Source organism: Miniopterus schreibersii, assembly GCF_964146895.1.
Source record: "Miniopterus schreibersii genome assembly, chromosome: 8".
Taxonomy (NCBI): Eukaryota; Metazoa; Chordata; class Mammalia; order Chiroptera; family Miniopteridae; genus Miniopterus; species Miniopterus schreibersii.
Genome location: NC_138109.1, coordinates 3825945 through 3846776, shown reverse-complemented (window position 1 = coordinate 3846776; position 20832 = coordinate 3825945). Strand labels below are relative to the sequence as shown.

The window sequence follows — 20832 nt, the reverse complement described above, 5'->3', positions numbered from 1 at the left end:
CATAGTAGCTTGGTGAAAGTGGTGATTCGGAACCATGGCCTATTAGAGACTCGACTTCTATAAACCCATTAAACATTCTCATGTTAACTTAAGATACTTACGCTTACATACTACCACAGTTTGTGACTCCTATGACATTGCCAGTTCTTGTGGGTCAGGTTTAAAGACTTAGTTTTTGTCAGGGCTGGCTTCTCCTTCCTGCAGTTGAAAAAAAAAATCTGGAGGGGGTTGTGGGGCTGGGTGAAAAAGATGAAGGGATTAAGCAAAAACCCCCCCACAAAAAAACCAAAAAGCCAAATTTGTATACACAGACACAGTATGGGGATTACCAGAGTGAAAGGGGGTAGAAGGAGGTAGAAGAGGGAGGGGAGAATAAGTGGTGATGAAGGAGACTTGCCTTGGGGTGGGAACATACAGTGTGATATACAGATGATGTATTACAGAATTGTACACCTGACACCTATATAGTTTTATTAACCAGTGTTACAGCAATAAATTCAATAAAAAGGAAAAAAAATCTGGATTTCATTCAGATAGTTTGCACTACAAAGGTATATATTCCTACAGAAACTCTGACCCTTTTGCTGTTAAAAATAGGTATATAGGATATACGTGAAGGAGTGGCTTTTGGCAAAGTAAAGGAGGCATAAATTATCATGTGCTTCTTATAAAGAGGAAATAAGCCAGGTGAAATGCAGTATTTGTCCATTAATTTAGTTCACCCGTGGCCTCATCCTCAGACTGGCATCAGTCAGAGTGCCTCCTGCGAATGCAGTCTCATCCCCGGCATTGGCTCTTCAACTAAAGCCCCTTACAAACAGTATCCTTTAGCAGCCAGGCCTGTTGCCCCAGCTCGAACTCCCTTTTAAGGCTAATCAAAGACACTGTTAGGTTGCTTTTCTTGAGCCCTTGATTATCTAGCGCAGTCTCAAGTCCTCTTAAGCTTTCACCGAAAACATTCTATTAAATCAGAACTAACAGGAAGAAACAGTAGAGTATCCTCAGGGTGAGTGCACAGAATAGTCACATTCTCCAAAGAGGGTCGCATCCTTTGATCAGCTTCTGGTGGGGAACTGCTAGCCCGTGAAATGCGGGCCTTCGTGTAATGAATGCCCCTGACCACCCCACACCCGCTGAGCAGTCTGCGGGATTCTGAAACAGCCTCTGGTGAAAGCCCTGCAAAGTCACTTCTATGGGGCTCAGGTTGCTTCTGACGGACAGAACTTTTGAATTGTTTTAATAAGTCTTTTTAAAAAAAAATAGGCTTTTTTAGAGCAGTTTTAGGTTCACAGCAAAATTGAGCAGAAAGTACAGAGTCCTTTATAACCTCCCCCTCCCTCCAGCTTCCCCCACTGTCAGCATCCTGTACCGGAGGGCTTCATGGGTTGCAGTCCGTGGACGGCACTGACATCCGTATCGCTGCAGCCCCTGGTTTACATTAGAGCTCACTCTTGGTGGTGGTCAAGCAGCACGCGTAGTTTTACGCGTAGTTTTGTAACATGCCTTTTTCTTTCAGTATGTTATGGATTCATCTGTGTCAAATACTTGTTTACATCATTATTTCTTATGCTGCTTAGAATTCTGTTGTACTTTCCACTGTTTAACCAGTTGGACATTTAAATAGTTTTAATTTTTTCATGACATGTATATATTTTTTGTTAATCCTCATCAGAGGATATTTTTTCCATTTATTTTTTTTTTTAGAGAGAATGGAAGGGAGGGAGGGAGAGCGAGAGAGAGAGAGAAACACCGATGTGAGAGAGACACATCTATTGGTTGCCTCCTGCACACGCCCCGACCAGGGCCAGGGATCAAACCTACAACTCAGGTATGTGCCCCCTTGACCAGGAATTGAACCCATGATCCTTCAGTGCGCAGGCCGATGCTCTGACCACTGGGCAGCACCGGCCCAGGCTTTTTCATGATAGTAACAATTCTTCAGATACAGAACTCACTCTGTATACGTATTTACTGACTTGTCTGGTTATCTTCTTAAGGTAAATTCCTAGAAGTATAATTGTTAAGTCAGAAGTTACTTCGTACATTTTAATCTTCGGTAAATTTTCCCTAACAGACCTTTAGAAGGATTGTACTAAATTTACATAAGTATCATGGGTGCATATTTCTTATTAGCTTTTTAAAACCCAGTATTGTTCATCTTTTAAATAGGTCTCCCTGCATCGTTGTAGATGGGCACTGTAGCGCCCGCTTCTGTTTGCGTGTTACTCAGGCAACAGTTTTGGGCCAGGAGGGTGGAGGGAAGAAGTAGAACTGCATTTCAGCTAAAATGGGTAGAGAGATGATGTCTATAATGAGAACATTTTAATGTTATTTTTAAAATAATTTTTTTCCTTTATCATCACTTTCAAATGAGGATAACAAGCTCCTGGTAGAGTTGCTTCGCTACAGATTAGGTTATGTATATGAAATTACTTGATACGGACGTTGCTGGCTCAATAAATACTTTGACCCTGAACATCAAAGAAGAATGAAATTATCATGTAGAAGACAAAAACAGGTTTTGGTAGTTTATGCTTTTAAGAGATTACCAGTGTTCATCTTCGCTTAGAATTTATTTCTCTTCTAATGTCAGAAGGTATGGGCTGTATTTTGAAACAATAAATTAGAATACTATGGTGGACCTGGAATTGACTTTTAGAAGCACTCTGAGGTACTTATATGGAAATGCATTGGAAGTAAATGCTAAGCAAGCTGGGCTAGAGGAGAAGTGAACCCCCCCCCCCCCAGTCCTTTTGACAGCCGAAACAAATGAAAACATAATTAGGTATTGTCTGTCTTCCAGGAACAGACAGGGGGAGTGGGAAATGGTGTGTAGATCATAATGTTGGAAATTCAACAAGCTAGATCCCCGGAGGAATAAAGATGAAAAGGAGCCTCAGGCACTATGACAGACTAGAGCCATTGGAATGGAGCTTGGACCCCAGGAGAGGCCCGTCTCCATCACTACTGTGTTAGAGCCGTAGCAGGAGGGGCATCCAGTGGATTCCTGACTTAGACTCTGTCTAACCCTGGGGCGCTGGTTTCGGGGAATGGAAGACTTCCCTCAGCCTGAAACCATCCATGTGAAGGGTGTTTATGTAAAGCACCTAGCCCAGTGCTTGGCATAGAGGTGCCTCCCTTCCTTCAGTCCCCTCTGTCCAAGTGGGGAATTCCCATTTGGAAGTTAACGTGTCAAGAGTGTTCCATGGTGCGCAGCACATAGTCAGGACCCTTGCTGTGTTAAAAGGGGCTGTTTTATAAGCCAGGTTGGGAAAAAGTATTGATTATGTGGAAATTTTTTCCTTTGGATCAAGTCAGTGGAGTATTTCTTGGTCATCATAGAGATGTGGAAGTCGATTTGTTACCTGTCATTTGCTGAGTTTGAGCTGGGGTGCGAGTTTCACCTGCCTTTGCATTGCCTTTGGAGGGAAGGGATTGTCGTTGGTTCTCCACGGTCTCCACTCTCCCAGCCTGAAGGTGTAATAGATGTGTGGTGACGATGGAAGGAGGAAGAGCTGTGTTTTAGCTCAGTGGTGCACATGGCTGCCTTCATGCAAGCTTAGATTTTCATTCAGAAGACTAACTTGCTCTCCCCACACATTTCCCTTGTTTACTTAGAGGTTATACTAAATCAGTGGAGAAGAGGCTTATGTGGAAACTATTATTTTCTGTTAGGTATTTCTGTATTAAGAATTTTTCTAATAAGCACACATTATTTCTATAATTAGAAGAAAACAAAGATAAGCAAAAGTCGTGGAAATATATTATTAGTATAAAAGGTAGTCACAATACATTGATGATTGAATAAAGCCATTTACAGAGTATGGCTTACATAATACCATTTTTGTTTCAGACACGAATATACGAAGAAATAAATAATCTGAAACTAAATAAGTATAAATATTGATAATGATTTTCTCTGAGAAGTAGAATGGCCCATTTTTTTTTGCAGTTGTAACTAGGAAGGTTAGGGAAGGGGCCAATAAGCAGAGGTCAAGCAGACCTGGGGTTAAGCCCATCTTTACTACTAACTAATTGGGCAACTCTGGGAAAATCACTTAACTTTTGATCCTCAGTGTTGTTGTGTTTAGAAGAGATGGTAATGAATCTGCTGCATAGGGTTAGGTGAGCTAATGCGGGAAGCATGTAGCATTTCGCCTGGCACCTGACACCCAGAGGAGAAGTGTGGTTAGTGTCCAGTAGGTGAGTGAGCCCCTGGCAGTCAGACTCCCAGGCAGAGGCGTGCCCAGAGAGTGGAGGGTGGAGAGTGGGAGCTTTGTTCCGGAGGAAGACTGCAGGAAAGAAGAGTTAATGTGGAGGGAGAGAAAGTGAGGGGTGGGAGTCTCGCTGTGTCTGTGGGGGAGAAATGGGAGCAGGAGGCTCTTCCCGCCTTCCTAAAGAGGAAATAAAGCCTCATTTCATTTGCCTTGCCTTTAACAGGTCTGTCACCAGCTGATTCTGTAATTTTACTCCAGTGTCTAATCAAGTGTTTTACAGTCTAGTTTGGGGGAGTGAAACATGTATATATGTATATACAGAGATAAAGTTTTAAAATAGTGGCTAAATAGATTTTCTTTTAAAGGAAGACTGTTAAGTACTGGAAGCATCTGGGAGGAAGAATTGACTGAGATTGGACAGGTGACCAGGGAAGCTTCTTGCAAGCGTACATTTGATCTGACTCCTGAAAGGGGGGGTGGGTTTTTGGTCTTTCTTTGGAGGGATGCTGTTATTTCCCAGGATTATGTTTCATAGCCTCTCAATCCTGACAGGTGCCCTCGGTAGGGAAGGGTTTAGGGGTGAGCTGAGTTTGCAGAAGCATCATACCCTGTCACCCACTGGGAGGCTAATGCTACCTGTTTACTCACTGAAGTTGTCAGCCCTGCAGTAAAGGGACCTGCTGAGCGTGGAGCATGCAACACTGGGCAATGTGCACCGCAACCCAGAAAGCTCAGGGGTTTGGGTGCTGCTAGCCCATTCTTCCAACTCTGTTTTCAGGGATCAGCACTGTCACTTGTCTTTGTGTACACATTTGCAAAGCATTTGGAGATCATTCAGCATATTTACTATATATCTCTTCAAGTTTAGGAGAAAAAAATTGCTCAAACCAGCCCAGGTGGAAAAATAACTAATGAGGATTACACTTGTGGATCTTAGTTTTCATCTTTTATTTTTCTTTCCTCTATTGCTTATTTATTTTGTTTCTGTGAATTCCTTTCTAGAGTGTTTGCATATAATGAAAAAGAATTGTCTTAAAAGTTGAAAATAGAAACATTTTAAAGATGCTGCCATTTTAACAAAGGTATTTTCTTCCCCCTCCCAAGGTGTATTACCCGAATTTGGGATGGATGTGCATTGACGCCACTGATCCAGAGAAGGGGAACTGGCTTCGATATGTGAATTGGGCTTGCTCAGGAGAAGAGCAAAATTTATTTCCACTGGAAATCAACAGGGCTATTTACTATAAAACTTTAAAGGTAAGAGTTAGACTTAGTCTCTGTTCGTTGCACTGCATGCATTTTTGCAAATACTGTCCTTAGTCGTGTCTGACAGCAGCTCTGCAGACCTTGAAAGGATTATATTTGAAAGTGGTTCATCAGCACATTGAAACGTCTGTTTTAAATATCCAGTTGCCACTGCTTCATGTGCATAAGGGCACTAAAGCGCGAAGATCGTGTTAATTCCATGCTGCATCTTTATAGGTACTGATGAGTTAAGCATGTGGCAGCTGCTTTCCTCCTCCTGAGATACAGATGCATTAGGAACTGACGGGCCGACTTATACAACTGTAGGAAAGCACCGGTAGCTATGGTGGTTCTGTGCTGACTGAAAACACAGTCTTGGTCTTCAGTGTAATGTAGCCTTGGATTAGCTTTCCCTAAATTTTATTCAGAATAGGAGTTAAACAGAACATGATTCTTCTGCCAAATATTTATTTGGAGACATTCACTGTTAAGATGGAAAGGAGAGGAAAGTCATTTTTTAGGGTTTGCGGTGAGGTCGAGGTCACTGAGTACATTGGGAAGTTAGTATTAGGAAGTGCCGAGTGTGGCTGCGTTTCTGCAGCAAGCAAGCCTTTTTGTCTCATCAACGTCTCTCCAAAGGCACATCTGCACTCGTCATGCATGGACATGTTCCCAAAGGCGGAGTCTCAAGGCTCTAAAGATAGATGACTGTTGCTCTGTGGAATAGATATGTTTGCTAAAAATGCTGTAAGGCCAATTTCTCCTTATTCACGGATTCCATTAAAAATGTCATTTTTTTACCCTCACCCGAGGATATTTTTCTATTGATTTTCAGAGAGAGTGGGGGGGGGGGGAGAGAAACACTGATGTGAGAGAGACACATCAACTGGTTGTCCCCCACATGCTCCGACTGGGGCTGGGAATGGAGCCTGCAACCTAGGTCCGTGCCCTTGGCTGGAATTGAACTCGAGACCCTTCAGTCCGCAGACCAACACTCTAACCACTGAGCCAAACTGGCCAGGACAGGAATTATATTTTTGTTGTACTTTCTAACTTAAAACTTATCCAACCATCTCACTTTCTTTTTGCTGTGCTGTAATAGCATGATTTTCCAGAAGCTATTACTGTACAATTTTGTTACACTGGAATTTGAAATTAGATTCAAAATTTGATTCAAGAATTCATTGTGTTTCTGAGATTTATTTAAAGTGAGAGTTATATCTGGTTGAATCAGTGAGGCAGAATCATGGTAGAGATGAAGTACCAGCAAGGGGATGAGCCTGAGACAATCAAGGGAGTAGAAAGGAGCTTCCCAGGGAGAGGGAGCATTTTGGGGGAATGAACTCTGAAGCCAGACTTTGGGTTAGAGCCTAGCTTGCTGTGTGACCCAAGTAAGTCATTGTAACTTAACCAGCTGTATAACCTTAGGCAAGTTACTTTGTGCCTCAGTTCCTTTATTTATAAGATACAGATAATAATAGTATCGACTTAATAGGGCAATGATGGTGATTTCATAGGTGATGACGGGTAGAGCTCTCGGGCCTAGTAAGTGCTGACTCAATGATAGTGGCTTTTTTGGCAAGGTGGTACAGTGTCATGGTTAAGGGTGGGAACTGTAGCGAACTGCCTTGTGAGCGGGTTTTGGCTTCTAGATATGTGACCCCGAGAAGTTCAACTTTCTGTGTCTTAGTTTTTTCATTTGTAAAAGTGGAGGTAATGATAAAATTAATACATACATTTGTTGAGAAGATTAACCAAGGTGCTACGTGTAAGGCTCTGTGAAGCGTTCCTAGTCTAGCCCAAGTCCTCAGAGTTGCTAGCTAGCTACCCTGCTGCTATTATTTACCATCTTCACCTGAAGAGCACTGTTCCGGTCTTTGCGCACCTCCCCAGTCACCTTTGATGCTTGCTCAGGTATGCGCAAGACCTTTCAGATTTCTCAGTAGTGAGGATCTAACTACAGATTAGGCTTTCTGGGGTTAGATTTTGTAAATAAATTACATGTGATGCTCTTCTGGGCTCTGTGTCCCGTTCTCAGCCATCACCCAGATAACTGGAAAATCCCAGCACTGGTTTTGTTTGTGGTACGATTAAAAAGTAGTTTAAATTTCTGAAAGTTAACTGTTAGCCTGCTATCCATTCATTCTTTTCTTCATTAGTTTGACAAATATTTGTTGTCTAGTTTGCACTAGGTAGTCTTCTATAGTAGTGTACAGAACAGGTAAGATCTCTGGTTTCATGGAATTTCCAGTTTATGGGGGAGAAGGCAGATAGTAAGTAAGCGAGTAAGTAAACAGCAGTGTCAGATAATGCTAAGTGCTTTGAAGACGATAAAATGTGAGAGGCTAGGGAGGGAGAGCCCTGGTGGGTCAGGGAACACAGACATAATGAACTCCCACTGGCATGTATGACCAGCCACCGAAAGAGCTCTGTGGAAGAGCAGTCAGGAAGAGAGGCCCTGACTGAGGCAGAGACCTTGAAGCAGGAATAAGCTAGATTTTTTTTTTTTAAGGACTAGAACAAAGGCCATTATGGCTGGAGCAAGGGGAGGAAAGGTAAATGAGTTGGGAGGCAGGCAGGGGCCAGATCAGGTGGGGCCTAGCGGTCAGAAGGGAGAAAGAAGTCAAGTTTTTAGTCTTCACTTCTGTTCACCCATTCAAGAGTTGAGGCTTCTGACCTGTGACTTTTAAAAGGTCATGTTGGGGAATAGATTGTAGGGGGGGAAGCGTGGACTTGCTTTGTGTGTTCCTGTAATTCTGGAGTTTTATTTTGACCTAGTATCAGGAGTATCTTTGGAACCCTTGCCTCTTTCTATCTGGCCTGTTAAAATTTACTGGTGTTTAGAGAGGAGCGTGTGCTTGGTTATGTTAGCCTGTCAGAACCCAGAGGAAAAGCTGGAAGAGTTTAAAGTCTTTCTGTTTTACTGGTTATTTTTTGGTTAAACATCAAAATACAATATATAAAAAAAGTGGTTGCTCAGACTTTTGACGTTATTTTTTTAAATGCAGGTTTATATTCCCTGTTTAAGAACAAAAGTTTTCTTTTATTCTGAAGTTTGACTTAGAAAATGTTAAATGTGCCAAGCAGTACAAAAGAAAAAACTTACGGAAGCAAAGTCATTGATTTAAAAAGAGAGATTCTTTTCCTCTTCATGAAGGTCTGTTATTTTGTAGCTGTTTTAATATGAAGTTGGGAAGTATATAGTCAATAAGACAGTAATCACTCAGTTGCTGACAATTTTGAAGGTCATTCAGTAGCTAACAAATCACACTGCTTTAATCTAGCTATTTGCCAGCTCATTAGCCATCCAGAGATTTTATATTAGGTTGAGGTAAAACAGATTCTGGGATATTTTTATTTTTTATTTTTTTGTTAATCCTCACCCAAGGATATTTTTTCCATTGATTTTTGGAGAGAGTGGAAGGGAGAGGGGAAGGGGGGGTGGGAGAGAGCAAGCGTGAGAGACATGGATGTGAGAGAGACATGCATGTGAGGCACATCGATTGGTTGCTTCTTGCACAGGTTAGGGCAAGGGATTGATCCTGCAACCCAGGAACATGCCCTTGACTGGAAATCGAACCCTTGACCCTTCAGTACGACAGCTGACGCTCTAACCATTGTGCCACACCAGCCAGGGCTGTTGTGTTTTTATATTGTGTGCTTTGAAGTAAAGAGTTTGTGCTGACAGTAACGTGACCCAGTTGCTAGCACAGGTAGCACAGGTGGTGCACTCAGAAGCCTGGAGTGCTTGGCGGCCGAAGCCGAAGCTGAGCCGGGGAGGTACCAGGAAAACGTGCCACGGTGTCTTCACCCAGTGCTCTGGCCACGCTGTTCGGGTTAGGCATAAACTGGGAATACGCTGTTCTCTCCCTTCATGTTCTTTTTAACTTTGGTTTTATTTAAGCCTTAACATAATCCTGTGAACCCTAAATCATTTCAAGTATTTTACGATGCCACCATTTCACAAATATGTCACTTAACAAAAAATAGAGAAGTAAACTATACATTTGGAACTATAAATGGTTTATTTAAATAAAAAAGCCTGTTCCTTCAGCAGAAACAGATGAGCTCATCAGAGTGCCAAAAGATATCTGTAATGGCTATTTTAACTCATTAAAATCTTCTACGTATTAGGTTAGTTTTTTGGGGTTTAGGTTTAACAGACTCAGAAGGGAAAAAATAATACATCAGCTTAAAGATAAGAGAATAGCAGGTTTTAACCATCCTTGGGGGGGAATCAAAGGAAACAGTGGCTTGTTTTAAAGAATTTAGGATATTTAAAAATTTGAACTATATAAAAACTTGAGTTTTGCAGAGAATGAAACAAAATATTTTCTTTGAAGGGCATTGTCTAGAAAGTATGTGGAAGTTAGGAACTATGTTGTTTCTAAGCTGACCTCTTAGGTGGAATTCCCTCTGCTCCACAAATAGAGGCTTCCTCTTCCGTAACCCATGGTGCAGGGATCAGAATCAGGGTGCTGATGAGGTGGTAGGTAGGCTATTAGCTAATCCATTCAGATTCCGTCAGTGGTTCCAATCTTGTCCTTACAGGGAAAGAAAACTCAGTTGCATTCAGTTATAATGTCTTTTATCAGTCTCCTTAGTTTGGACAGTACCTCGGTCTCTGTTTTTATACCCTTTAGTTTTGCCAGACCTGGCCAGTTACTTAGTAGGATGCCCCACCGTCTGGGCTTCTGTTGTGTTTCATCACGATTGGATCACATTCACTCGAGCCGGGCGGCATCTCCAGAGGCGCTGCCGTGTGCTTTCCCGTGCACGGTGTGGAGGCGCCTAGGCTAAGCTCATCACAAAGATGCCCCTCTTCCCTTTCTGATAAGTAAATGTTTTGGGGGGAGGTATTTTGAGACTTTGCAAATATTCTGTTACTCCTCAAAATTGTACCTACAAGTTTTAGCATCCGCTGATGATTCTTGCCTGAGTCAGTTATTACTGTCATACTTGCTAATTCCATCTTTTTTTTAAACTGAATGTATTGGTTGCATTGGTTAATAAAATCATGTGGGTTTCAGGCGTGCAGCCCTGTCATGCATCTGTATATTGCCCTCCAAAGGCTAGTCTCCCTCCGGCACCATTTACCCCGTTTGCCCGCCTCTTGTTTCTTTTTGGTAGTTGGGGCCCGCCTTAAGGAAGGGCTTTCCTTATTCACCCACCCGTCCCCGTGTCGGCGGACTCCTCGGCCCTCGTGTCATTCCAGGCTGTCAGGTGGACGCGCCAGTGCCGTCCTCCGAGAAGCGTTTGAACAGATGTCCGTAGATCCATTTCTGACACTCCCGGGGAGCGGGATCTTTTCCGGGCTCGCTGGGTGCGAGGGGCGTGGGCGAGGCGCCCTCACTGCCGCGGGCTGAGGATCGCTCCGCAGGCGCACAGCCCGCCACCGAGGCGCCTTAGACGGTCCCTAACTCGCGGCGGCCGGGGCGGCCGGGCTCCCGGGACCGCGCAGCGGCAGCGCCGCCAGGACGGCCCGCGAGGGCGCTCAGGCTGACCCCGGCCTAGGGCGTCCTCGCGCTGGGCTCCCGGGCCGGAGCCCTGCCTGGTAGCGGGTTTCAGCGCTTCCCAGCTGTGCTTTAAATTTCTCATCAGCTACATGTTGTGCGCAAAATGGTTCCGGGTTGTTTTTTTTCCTTCTGCGTGGTAGTCGTGAGGCTTTGACCAGAAAGCCAGGGCAGCACAGGGCAGCTTTGAGTTTAAAGCGCGCTCCTAGTCGGATCCACGACCGCCTCGACCGTGGGAGGAGGCGGGCGGAGTGAGGTCCTCCCTCCAGCAGAGGGTCCCTTCCCGTGGCGCCCAGCCCGCTGCCGCCGGGCTCGGGAGCCCTTCCTGCCGGCGGCCTCCGCTCGCCGCCCCGCCCCCGCCCGCCAACAACCGCCGCTCTGATTGGCTCGGCGCCTGTCTCTTCTCTCCCCGCAGCCAATCGCGCCGGGCGAGGAGCTCCTGGTCTGGTACAATGGGGAAGACAACCCCGAGATAGCAGCTGCGATTGAGGAAGAGCGAGCCAGCGCCCGGAGCAAGCGGAGTTCCCCGAAAAGCAGGAAAGGTAGGAGCCGCTGCCGCCCGCTCCCCTCCGCCCCAGGCCGCCGGGTCCTGGCTGGGGCGGCGCCCGCCGCTCTCAGTGACCTTTTCTGGGACCTGCCGCCGCCGGGGAGCCGACCCCCCCGGGCGGCTGCTGAATCACCGCTCCGGACGCCGCTCGGGCTGTTTTCTAACTTGGGGCTGGGAACCCGGGTGTGGGCAAGCGCGGACCCCGGCGCTGCCCGCGGGCCGGCTGTCACTGCGCTCGGGACTCGGCATAGCCGGACTTGCGGCGCGAGCAGCAGCCGGTGCCCCGGAGCCGCGCTCCGGCGTATCCTTAGCTTTTAGCGCTGTTTGCCAGGAACGCGTCATGAAATGTTTCGACAGTGACATTCCCAGGTCCGCAGACCCGATGGCCTCGTGTCCACCCGGGAGCGCAGTAAGGGCCGGGCGCCCTGCGGCCCGGCCCCGGAGCTCGTGTCCCCGGGAGGACAGAGAGCGCGGCGGGCCGGCCGCCGGACACTGCGGCTCAGCGCGGGCGGCCCTGGCCGGCCCGTCTCTGCCTCACTAGGGCCGGGCCCTGGCTCGCCGGCCCCCTCCTCCCGCGGGCCGGGCCCGTGCTCTGCCGGCCGGGCCCAGCCACCCCACCCACTCCACGCGGCGCCACGCAAGATGGCAACACTTAGGGGTGGGCTAAGGTCTTCGCACAGCCCATCTTCCCGAAATTAGGCCATTAACAAAATGGAAGGTGAAGAGCGTGCTGTTTTGTCACTTTTGACTCAACTCCAATAGTTTTGTTTTATGATGTTTTCAAACCAAGGTAAAGCATAGTCACACTTCCAGAAGGGAGGGGACAGTTTCCGGGTAGGAAAATCGTTTGGTTGGATATCATATTTCTAGCTCGCATTTTGACACGTTGTTGGGATTTTTTAAAAAGGAATTTTAATGTGAATTCGTGAATCTTTCATAGAACCTAGTTTGAGTATGTGCCAAGGCACAATATGGCAGTTTCTTACTAATATAAAACTTTTTTTCCCCCTCACCTTAGTCTTAAGTAAATTTTTGAAGTCATTTGAGCTTAGGAGTCTGTCCTTGACTCACTCACTACATTGCAAAGTGAGTTGTGGAAGTCATGCTGTAAATAAAATCACAACATAAACCTGATTTTGGGAAAAGTAAAAATAGTACCTGAAATGTAGGCAAGAAGTCCTTTTTGGTTTTTCCATTACATATTCTTTGCATTTCACAGTGTCATGAGAATACAACTAACTCATCAAAGGGACAGTTTGTGGGCCTCTTACTAAATACATGTTCTGTATGTGCTGAACTTGATTTTGCTGCTGTTTTAGGTCATTAAATACTTTGATCCTGATCAGATGATCAGAGTCTAGAAAATTCCCAGGTGTCTTTTTGTTTGTTTTTTAGTGTTTTAACTGGATATTGAGATTTGGTTGACATTAGGAATAGTGCATAATTGCTTGCAGAGTGTTCACATAATTCAACTTGTTCCTTTGTTTAGTGTTCATTTTTTTATAACTAATGTCACCAGCCTTTCCACGTAAGTTGTGCTTTGCAGGGGCTAGAGTTTTGGGGGGAAAGGGACATGTTTACTCTGCTACTAAGCATAACTAACTCATATTTGAACATATTCAGAGCTTAATGGAAATGTCACTTTAAGGCTTTTCTTTTTGGCCTTCTTTGGCATACATATTTAGAACATTTTATAACTTTCTGCTTTTCTTCTTAATTTATCCCTTAATTTTTAAAATCTATTTATTTAGTTGGGTTTGGGGGGGGGGACTGAAAATAAACTTTTTGTTTCATTACTGATACATGAACTTACACATCTTCATTTTCATACCTGCCTAAATTGCTGGGTTTTTATGTCAAGTTAAGTAGTTCATATTTCTTTTTATCCTATTACTATTTTTGTAACTACTCAGGGCAGCATATAACCCACTGAATCTTAGGTTTTAATTAAAATACTTGGGTGAGGCTCAGTCTTGGAACTTAGTATGTTTTGAACAGCTTACTGGTAAAGAGTCCTGTTTGAACTTTACGACCTAAAGTTTGGAGAGTTTAAATAATGAGTCAAGCTTTTTTTGTTTTTAAATTAAATACCCTGTGAAAGCCAATTTATAGCTTGCAAAGACCTGAAACGGAGAACTTTTTACAGGAACTCAGTTCTGTGTAGGACTTCTATGTGACCCTAGACATTTAATATCTTTTCAGGCAGTGATTTCAGTGAGTAAATCAACATAAATGTCAGTCAGTAGCGATGTTAACATAGTATTTCTGAAATCCAGATGTTGAAGACATGCAGCTGACAGGTAGATTGACAGTGGACCTAACTTCATTCTAGCCATGAGGTGGGCAGGAAGAAACAAAGGGCTGAATTCTGCATAGTTCTGGGCCTGGGCTCCTGTGCATGACAGCTGCTGTGCCTACAGCTGTGCATGCATGTGATGCCTCTCAGAATTCGTCAGATCACTGGGGGATCATGAGGCGAGTTCTGGGCAGTGAAAAGCCCCAATTCCTTTACATACAAAGTGGCCCCTTCTCTCTCTCCTGTGTCTCTCTGTCTCTGTCGTTCATTCAACTGTTTGTTAGGCCCCTACCCTGAGCCAGGCACTCTGCTAGGTTGTTCCACAGTGGTGAGCAAAAAAGCAGCAGTAACTCTTCTCATGGCGCCTGCAGTCTAGAGACGGACGTTCAATCAGTAAGTTGCTGATCAGCGCCTAGATGGTTGGCATGGAATAGGCCCCCAATAAATATTCGTTGATTTGCAAACAAAGATGCACACAAACTGTGATGAAGGAAAAGAACACAGTGCTATGAGAACACAGTTCACATTGTCTCTGACCAAAGAGCATGCAGTTTTGCCATGGGCCAGAGATGGACACACCTTGGGCATTTCGAGCTAGAATTGTGGATTCTCAGTTTTGCAGTTCAGTCTAACTTCTTAGGCATCTGAACAGCCCCTGTAATGAGATTGAACATGAGAAGTCCCTTGGGTGGGACAGATTAAACTTTGGGTATAGAGGAAGGGAGGGATTTTTAGTGTCAGGCGTTTCCAGTCATTGTCATTTGAACCATAGGAAGGTTATAATCTGTGAAGTGACATAGAAGGGCCAGATTTAGATGTGTTTCTGTCTTCTCCGTCTCCGTCTCCTGTTTGTTAGTGTGAAAAATTGAATTTGCTTGTTAGCAATAAACAATGACTGTTGGCAAATGTTCTTTTCAAATATAATAGAACATAATAGCAGAATGTGTTGTTGCCCTGCCCTCTTTTGGCTACATAAGAGCCTTACCTAAAGTTCTTTTACCCTGAGTGAACAACAGGGGCTTTTTATACAGTTGGGCTTAGTGGAAGGAATGAAAAACGCAGGACCCCTGGGTTTCTACCACGTGACTGGGCAAATCATGTCACCTCTCTGGGATATAGCTCCCATAGCTTGAAAAGTGGGTGCCATAGCATGGATGCACCTTGTGCTGCCTGACTTCACAGGGTTGCTGTCAAGAGCACACGAGAGAAAAAAGAACAGCTCTGTGTAGCATGTGATTCCTTGGGCCAGGTAAGTACCACTGACAGATCATAGATGTCAGCTACTTACATGTTTCTCGAAGAGGAATGACTGAGTCTGTGACTCGTTTAATTAATCAGTGTTTATGGAGCACCCGTGGAAGTGCAAAATAAGCAGTGGGTCTCCCCCTCCCTTCCCGTGGCAGAGCCTCACTGTGCCAGTTCACACTTTTGTAGGCCTGGTTCTAACATTGACTTTCCTGTTCACAGCAGATTAGGAGGAAATTAAAAAGGGAGAGTTACTTACAGCAGCAAATAGCTTTATTGCCGATAGCTGGACAGTAAAGAAGACAGAAAATTTAGAAGAAAACCGGTATGAACTACAAAGAACACAGTTCCTTCAGGTCACTTAGCAGGTTCAGGTAATCCTTTATAAAAACCGATAGTCCCTGAGGGTACCACCTCATTTATAGTATTTATCTAGTGACTTTCAGTCACCACAGAGCAGTTAAATTATAATCAGCTTAAGAAGGAAATATTTCATCTGCCTCTACAATTACAATCATTCAAATAAAAACCTTGGCACTGTGACGAACACTCAATTTTTTTTAACATTGTACATGTTTGAAGTTCTTTCTTCTCCAAAGGCGACAAAGCCTATAGAAATTTGTAGTCATTTTAGGAAGGTAAGGGATCCGTGTGCAAAATACCTTGGTGTGAGGTGGTTTATGGAGAAAGTGCCAAACTAAAGGACTATTGGCATTGAGAGAAGGGAAAGGGAGCTCTGGGGTGGGCCGGCTGGGCATCTTCATTTAGACAGGGTGGCAGGACAGGGACATTTCAGAACCTTGAGCAGGGAGGACGTGCAGAGAACAGGAGCCTTAGGGACTGAGTGGGTCAGAGACCTGAGTGTGAGCGGTCTCCCCAGTTACTTAAGTATATGCTGTGTCTTCATCAGACCCCATTCTGGGCGCTGAAGTTACAGGTTCCTGTTTTCGTGGAATTGACATTCTAGAGAGTGAGGGGCCCGGCCAACAAGATGAACAAGAGAGGTCTTTAATGTTAATAAAGTGTGTGTGTGTTGGGGCATGTGTGTGAAGTATGCCATGACTGTAGGTGCATAGCCGGCCGTGGCTTTTCAGGGAGGCTCTGACATGAAAGACACAGGATGGGCCCTGTCAAGTTCTAGGTGCTGAGAACTCCAGGAAGAGGGACCATTTGGGTGTTACTGTTAGCATTTTGGGAGATTTATTGCTGGGATGGTACATAGTGAGGGCCACCTAGAAACTCACTTGACTATTTTTGAATGATGAAACTCAATTTTGCAAATGGGCATATTGGACCATATCTGCCAGGCACTGCACTTATTCCAGATTGGTAGGGAACGTTAGAGAGATGGCCCAGCTATCCAGGGGGGAGCTTCTCCATCTTATTGCAGCTTGATGCAAGTCAGACTTAAACTGGGTGTTTTAGTTGTGTGTGGGTTCCAAGGTGGGTAGGGGGTGGGCAGGAGCCCTCTGGGAGGGAGGTGATGCTGCTTTGTGGTCACAAGGTGGAGCGCAGTGGGGAAGAACTGTGAGAAGGAAGGGAGGGGAAGAAGGAAAGAGCAACGCATGAGGTAGGGAAAGAAGAACTCACAGGGACAAGAGGTCACAGGACACTGCTATACAACAGGTAGAAACAGATAGGTGCGGCAAGAGATTCTGATGGAGATGCAGAGCCTCATTGGCAGGGGTGTGCGGAGCTGTCGCCAGACAGTAATGAGCGTGGGTGGTGCTGAGCAGCTCCCAAGGGCATTCCCAATTAGCCTGTACTTCTGGGGTGTCCGAACCATCCCTATGGTTTGTGCCAGCACTCAATGAGGAAGTGATTAGTGAGGTTGGATAACTTGTCCAAGTGAGTGTCAGTTAGGACTCGAACCCAGGTTTTCTATGCCTTTTCCTCTGCAGAACATGCAGCAGTCTGTCCACTCTCACACATGGAGGGCAACAGCAGTAGAAGCGACAGCACTGGTTTCATTTAAAATTACAGTTAGAGAACACATATAATAAAACAGAAAACAGGTGGGCTTCCATGGAGTTTGATCTCCTCACCTTTCATAGCAGCGACAGTGACAGCTGTTCCAGACTCCTTGGCCAAAGCCGAAGGGCAGAGGCCTGGCCGTGGTGCCTATGAATGGCAGACGGACCCTAAACTGTCTGGGGGTGTGGTGGGTAGTCCTCTGTCCACTTACTCACAGGCGCTCACCGGTGTTCTTGTTTGAGGGGCTGGAGCAGGGTGTGGGGCAGTTGGAGGTGGCGATGTTTCTGTGGAAATGTGGCCCCAGCAGTAAGTGCTGTGTGTCTTGTGAGCGTGTCGCCTTAGGCTGGAGTGGGTGGTGTCCTTGTTCCCTCTTATGGCTCTCACTGCCTTGTAGCTGAGTGATGCCTTTGCTGAGTATTGGGCATTCCCTCTCTGATGGTTGCCTGCCAGGTTGTTTGCTGCTACTGTTGTGGTCTGTTTTTGAAAGCACAGTTTTAGTATTTTTCCAACAGTAGGAGTCAGATTAAATTTTCTAATTCTGCTGCTACCGAGTTGCCCCAAATTTAGGTAAATCAGTTGGTCAGTATTTTTGTTCTGTGCCTGTGATTCTTATGGTACAACCTTCTTCACAGGGAAATTATGTGGAATAACTAAAATATCCCAAAGCATTCTGCAAAATTTTCACTCATATTTTAGTGGATGAACTTAAAAAATCCCAGTGTATACTGTGATTGATCACTGCTTCAGACATAACTGAGTGAAATAGGAAATGTGCTGTGCTCTGCCTGTCCCTATGCAGAGGGTAAGAAGGCCTCATACAGAAAAAGGTTCAATGATGCTTACGGTTTCTAAAAGGTAAAAGAATAATAATGCCCTTACTGTAGTGAGTTCAAAATAGCTGATTTTTAAAATGTCAGTTGTAATTTGAAGTAGAAGAGCTATTTGCTGTGCTCTTCTTAAGTATGAATACTAGGTTTTTTCCGAAGTGCAGGTTAATTACTGTTTTTAAAAGTCATTGAGTGTTTCCTTTCCTGGGCAGTTTGACATTTATGTTTACAAATAAGCTACTCTAATATGGGTCGTAAATGTTCATAGGGGAAATGCAGGGAAGAGAGGATAGTTTTATATTTGAAGTTGCCTCTAAAGAACTGAGGAGTTAAATACCGCAAGAACACCATCATGCCGGTTAGAAACGAAGACAGGTCTCTCAGGTAACGGTGTGGGAGAGCTGCGGCCTCAGGTGGGCACAGGGTGCTCCCTGTCTGTCCGCACAGTCCTGAAGCTTGGTCCTGTTGATTTTAATACTCTGGGTGACATCGTTTAGGGAAGCTTGAATGACACATGGAAGCAAGAGTTATTTGAAAACTTGACTCGTTTCTCAAAGTGAAAAAGATGTAGGCACTGAAGGCAGCCTTTTTTTTTTAACCACCCAGATTAAACCTGTGCGAGGCATCACGAGTACTTGGCTGAATTTGTTCACTACGATGTGTTTTCATGTGGACATATCTCAGAATTTGACTTTTATTTACACATGTCGTGACGAGTCACTGCTTTCTGTTGATGACCCTGATGGCAGGTGCTCTTGTTTCTTCAACTCATTGCACAAGAGCCTAGCATGGTGCTTGGTGCTCCGTATAGGGACCATGCCCAACTTACCATGGTCTCAGTTCAAATTTTTTGATCTACAATGGTGCAGAAGTGATATGCATTCACTAGAAACTAGCTAGGCTAAGCCATAGTGTTCGGCAGTTTGAATGCATTCTCGACTACAGTATTTTCCTCATAAAGTGGGTTGATCAGGACATGACCCCATCATAAGTCGAGGAGTATCTGTACATCATTGCTGATCCCCCCAGTGGCCCTGCAAAGCCGCGACCGTTGAGATCATTGCCCTCTCTCGGTGAGAAAACTGATGCTCAGAGGGGTCATGTGGTTTGCCCAGGTTCACCCAGCTACTAAATTACTTGACTTTACCTAAGTCCAAGTTTTTATTCTAATGTTTCTAAGTAGAACAGTTACACGAGTAAGTAGCAGTGTTTTATAAGGCTTAGCTTGTTAGCCAAGGTGAATTTCCACTACTTCAGAATCGCCCACTTTAATCCTAAATAGTACGGCCATGTGGCGTGACTAGGTGGCAGCGGCGGCGCTGGAAAGCCGAGCTACGGTGAGACCTGGTGCCTGCAGTTACTCTTGCTTTGGGGGCTTATGGACTGAATAGATGCGTTATATTCCTTTGAGCACCTCAAGCAGTTTCTGAAAATATTGAAAGATTACATTTTATTCCTTGCTGGCTGTTGTTTAAGTGTTTCTTATAACATTTGTCTGTTTGAGCTTCTTATGACTATTTTATTTCTCTTAAGTTTATATTATTTTTAAAATCAGTTGAGAGACCACAAGAACATAGTGAGACACTGCCTTTGCCTGACCCCTCTGCCTCTGCAGGGTGACTGGTAGGGGTTGGGGCTGGGACGCGGGGCTCCCTCAGTCATCCTAGTGATGACTTGAAGACCCCCATGGCTCTTGGCTTCTTCCTCTGCACCGGCATTTTTGTTGAGAATGGCTGAATATATATAATTTTTAATGTTTTCATACACTGAGTTTTATGGGTCGTGAACATGTTTTTTAATTAACATACACTAAAATTTAAATCTAGAAACTGTAAGTGCAGTTCTGATGTTGGTGGATATAGTTGAGTTAAATCATGCTTGTTAGTGGTTTCTCTTACCGCCTTCAGTAGGAGGTGGGGATGTTGTTCATTTGTTTTTTGTTTTGTCGCATGCTTATTTGGGGGGGTAGCTTTTTATTTTTTCCTTTTTTCTGTAAGAGGAACTCAGTGGAACTGCCTGAAGCACCCCCTTCAGAGGTTTTGTTTGCTGGTAAAGCTGCCTATTCTAGCGACTTGACTCATTCCTGAGAAAAGCACGAAAGGCAGCGAGAAGGAGAAGGAGTTGCCCCGACCTGCCTGCGTGCACTTGAATTTTCCTAACGAGGGCGGGGCTTGCTTTCTTAATTGCACTTAGTTCACCATAGAGTTTATAGAATATGTATGTGTTTATAAAATTTTTAAAACTTCTCGAATTTGTAACAAAATGTAAAACGGCCTTTTCTACCTGAGACTTTTACTGAGAGGACTTTATTCAGTTGTTTCTTAAAGATTTAGTAAGTCCTTAATATTGCACCTCCCTGCCTCAAACACATGATAGGCGAGACAGACCGCTCCTTTAGTAATGTTTTCATCTTCCAGATTTGTTAGGCATTTTCCTTTCTTTTCTACCCTTTTCTCTATAAATTATGAAGCAGTAAGCTTGTTTAAAAGGTTAAAAACTTGGTGCATATATTAAGAATTAAAGTCCTGCAGGATTGTGGGTAAGAGACTAGAAAATTTTCAGCGTTCCGTAGCATTTGTTATAGCTCTTTCCTCTTCCTATTTTTGTGGTTGTGACCCTGAAATTTAAGTATTTTTTGATGGAAGTTTTAACATGGTAAATGTTATATAGTTATTTTGAATGTTATGTATTGGTTAATACATTTATTTTTAATATACAAAGAATATTTGAATATTTTCAGAGGCAAGAGATTTTTTTCTAATGATAAAATAATGATACTGTATGTGTGTGGTATACACAAATACCAGTTTCTGAAATAAGATTATGACATCTAAAATCCTTGCTAATTTGATACTTTCCAAAACTTTGACTTCTGTGTGGTTTGTTTTAGTTTAATCAGTGTCTGAATGACCAGAACCTAATTTCACCCTTCGTGAATCAGCTTTGTTGCTAGTTATGTACAGTTGCA

The 20832-nt window shown here is 44.3% G+C and overlaps 1 protein-coding gene across 6 annotated transcripts in view; it reads left to right on the top strand.

Annotated features, from left to right (window-relative positions):
• PRDM2 (PR/SET domain 2) overlaps nt 1-20832 on the top strand; it is a 102096-nt gene that overhangs the window by 30838 nt on the left and 50426 nt on the right. For all 6 annotated transcript variants that reach the window (XM_081145606.1, XM_081145605.1, XM_081145604.1 and 3 more), the window contains 2 exons: nt 5322-5474; nt 11391-11517. In XM_081145606.1, coding sequence (XP_081001732.1) covers nt 5346-5474; nt 11391-11517 — 256 coding nt within the window. In that variant the 5' untranslated portion in view covers nt 5322-5345. The remainder of the gene's footprint in view (nt 1-5321; nt 5475-11390; nt 11518-20832) is intronic.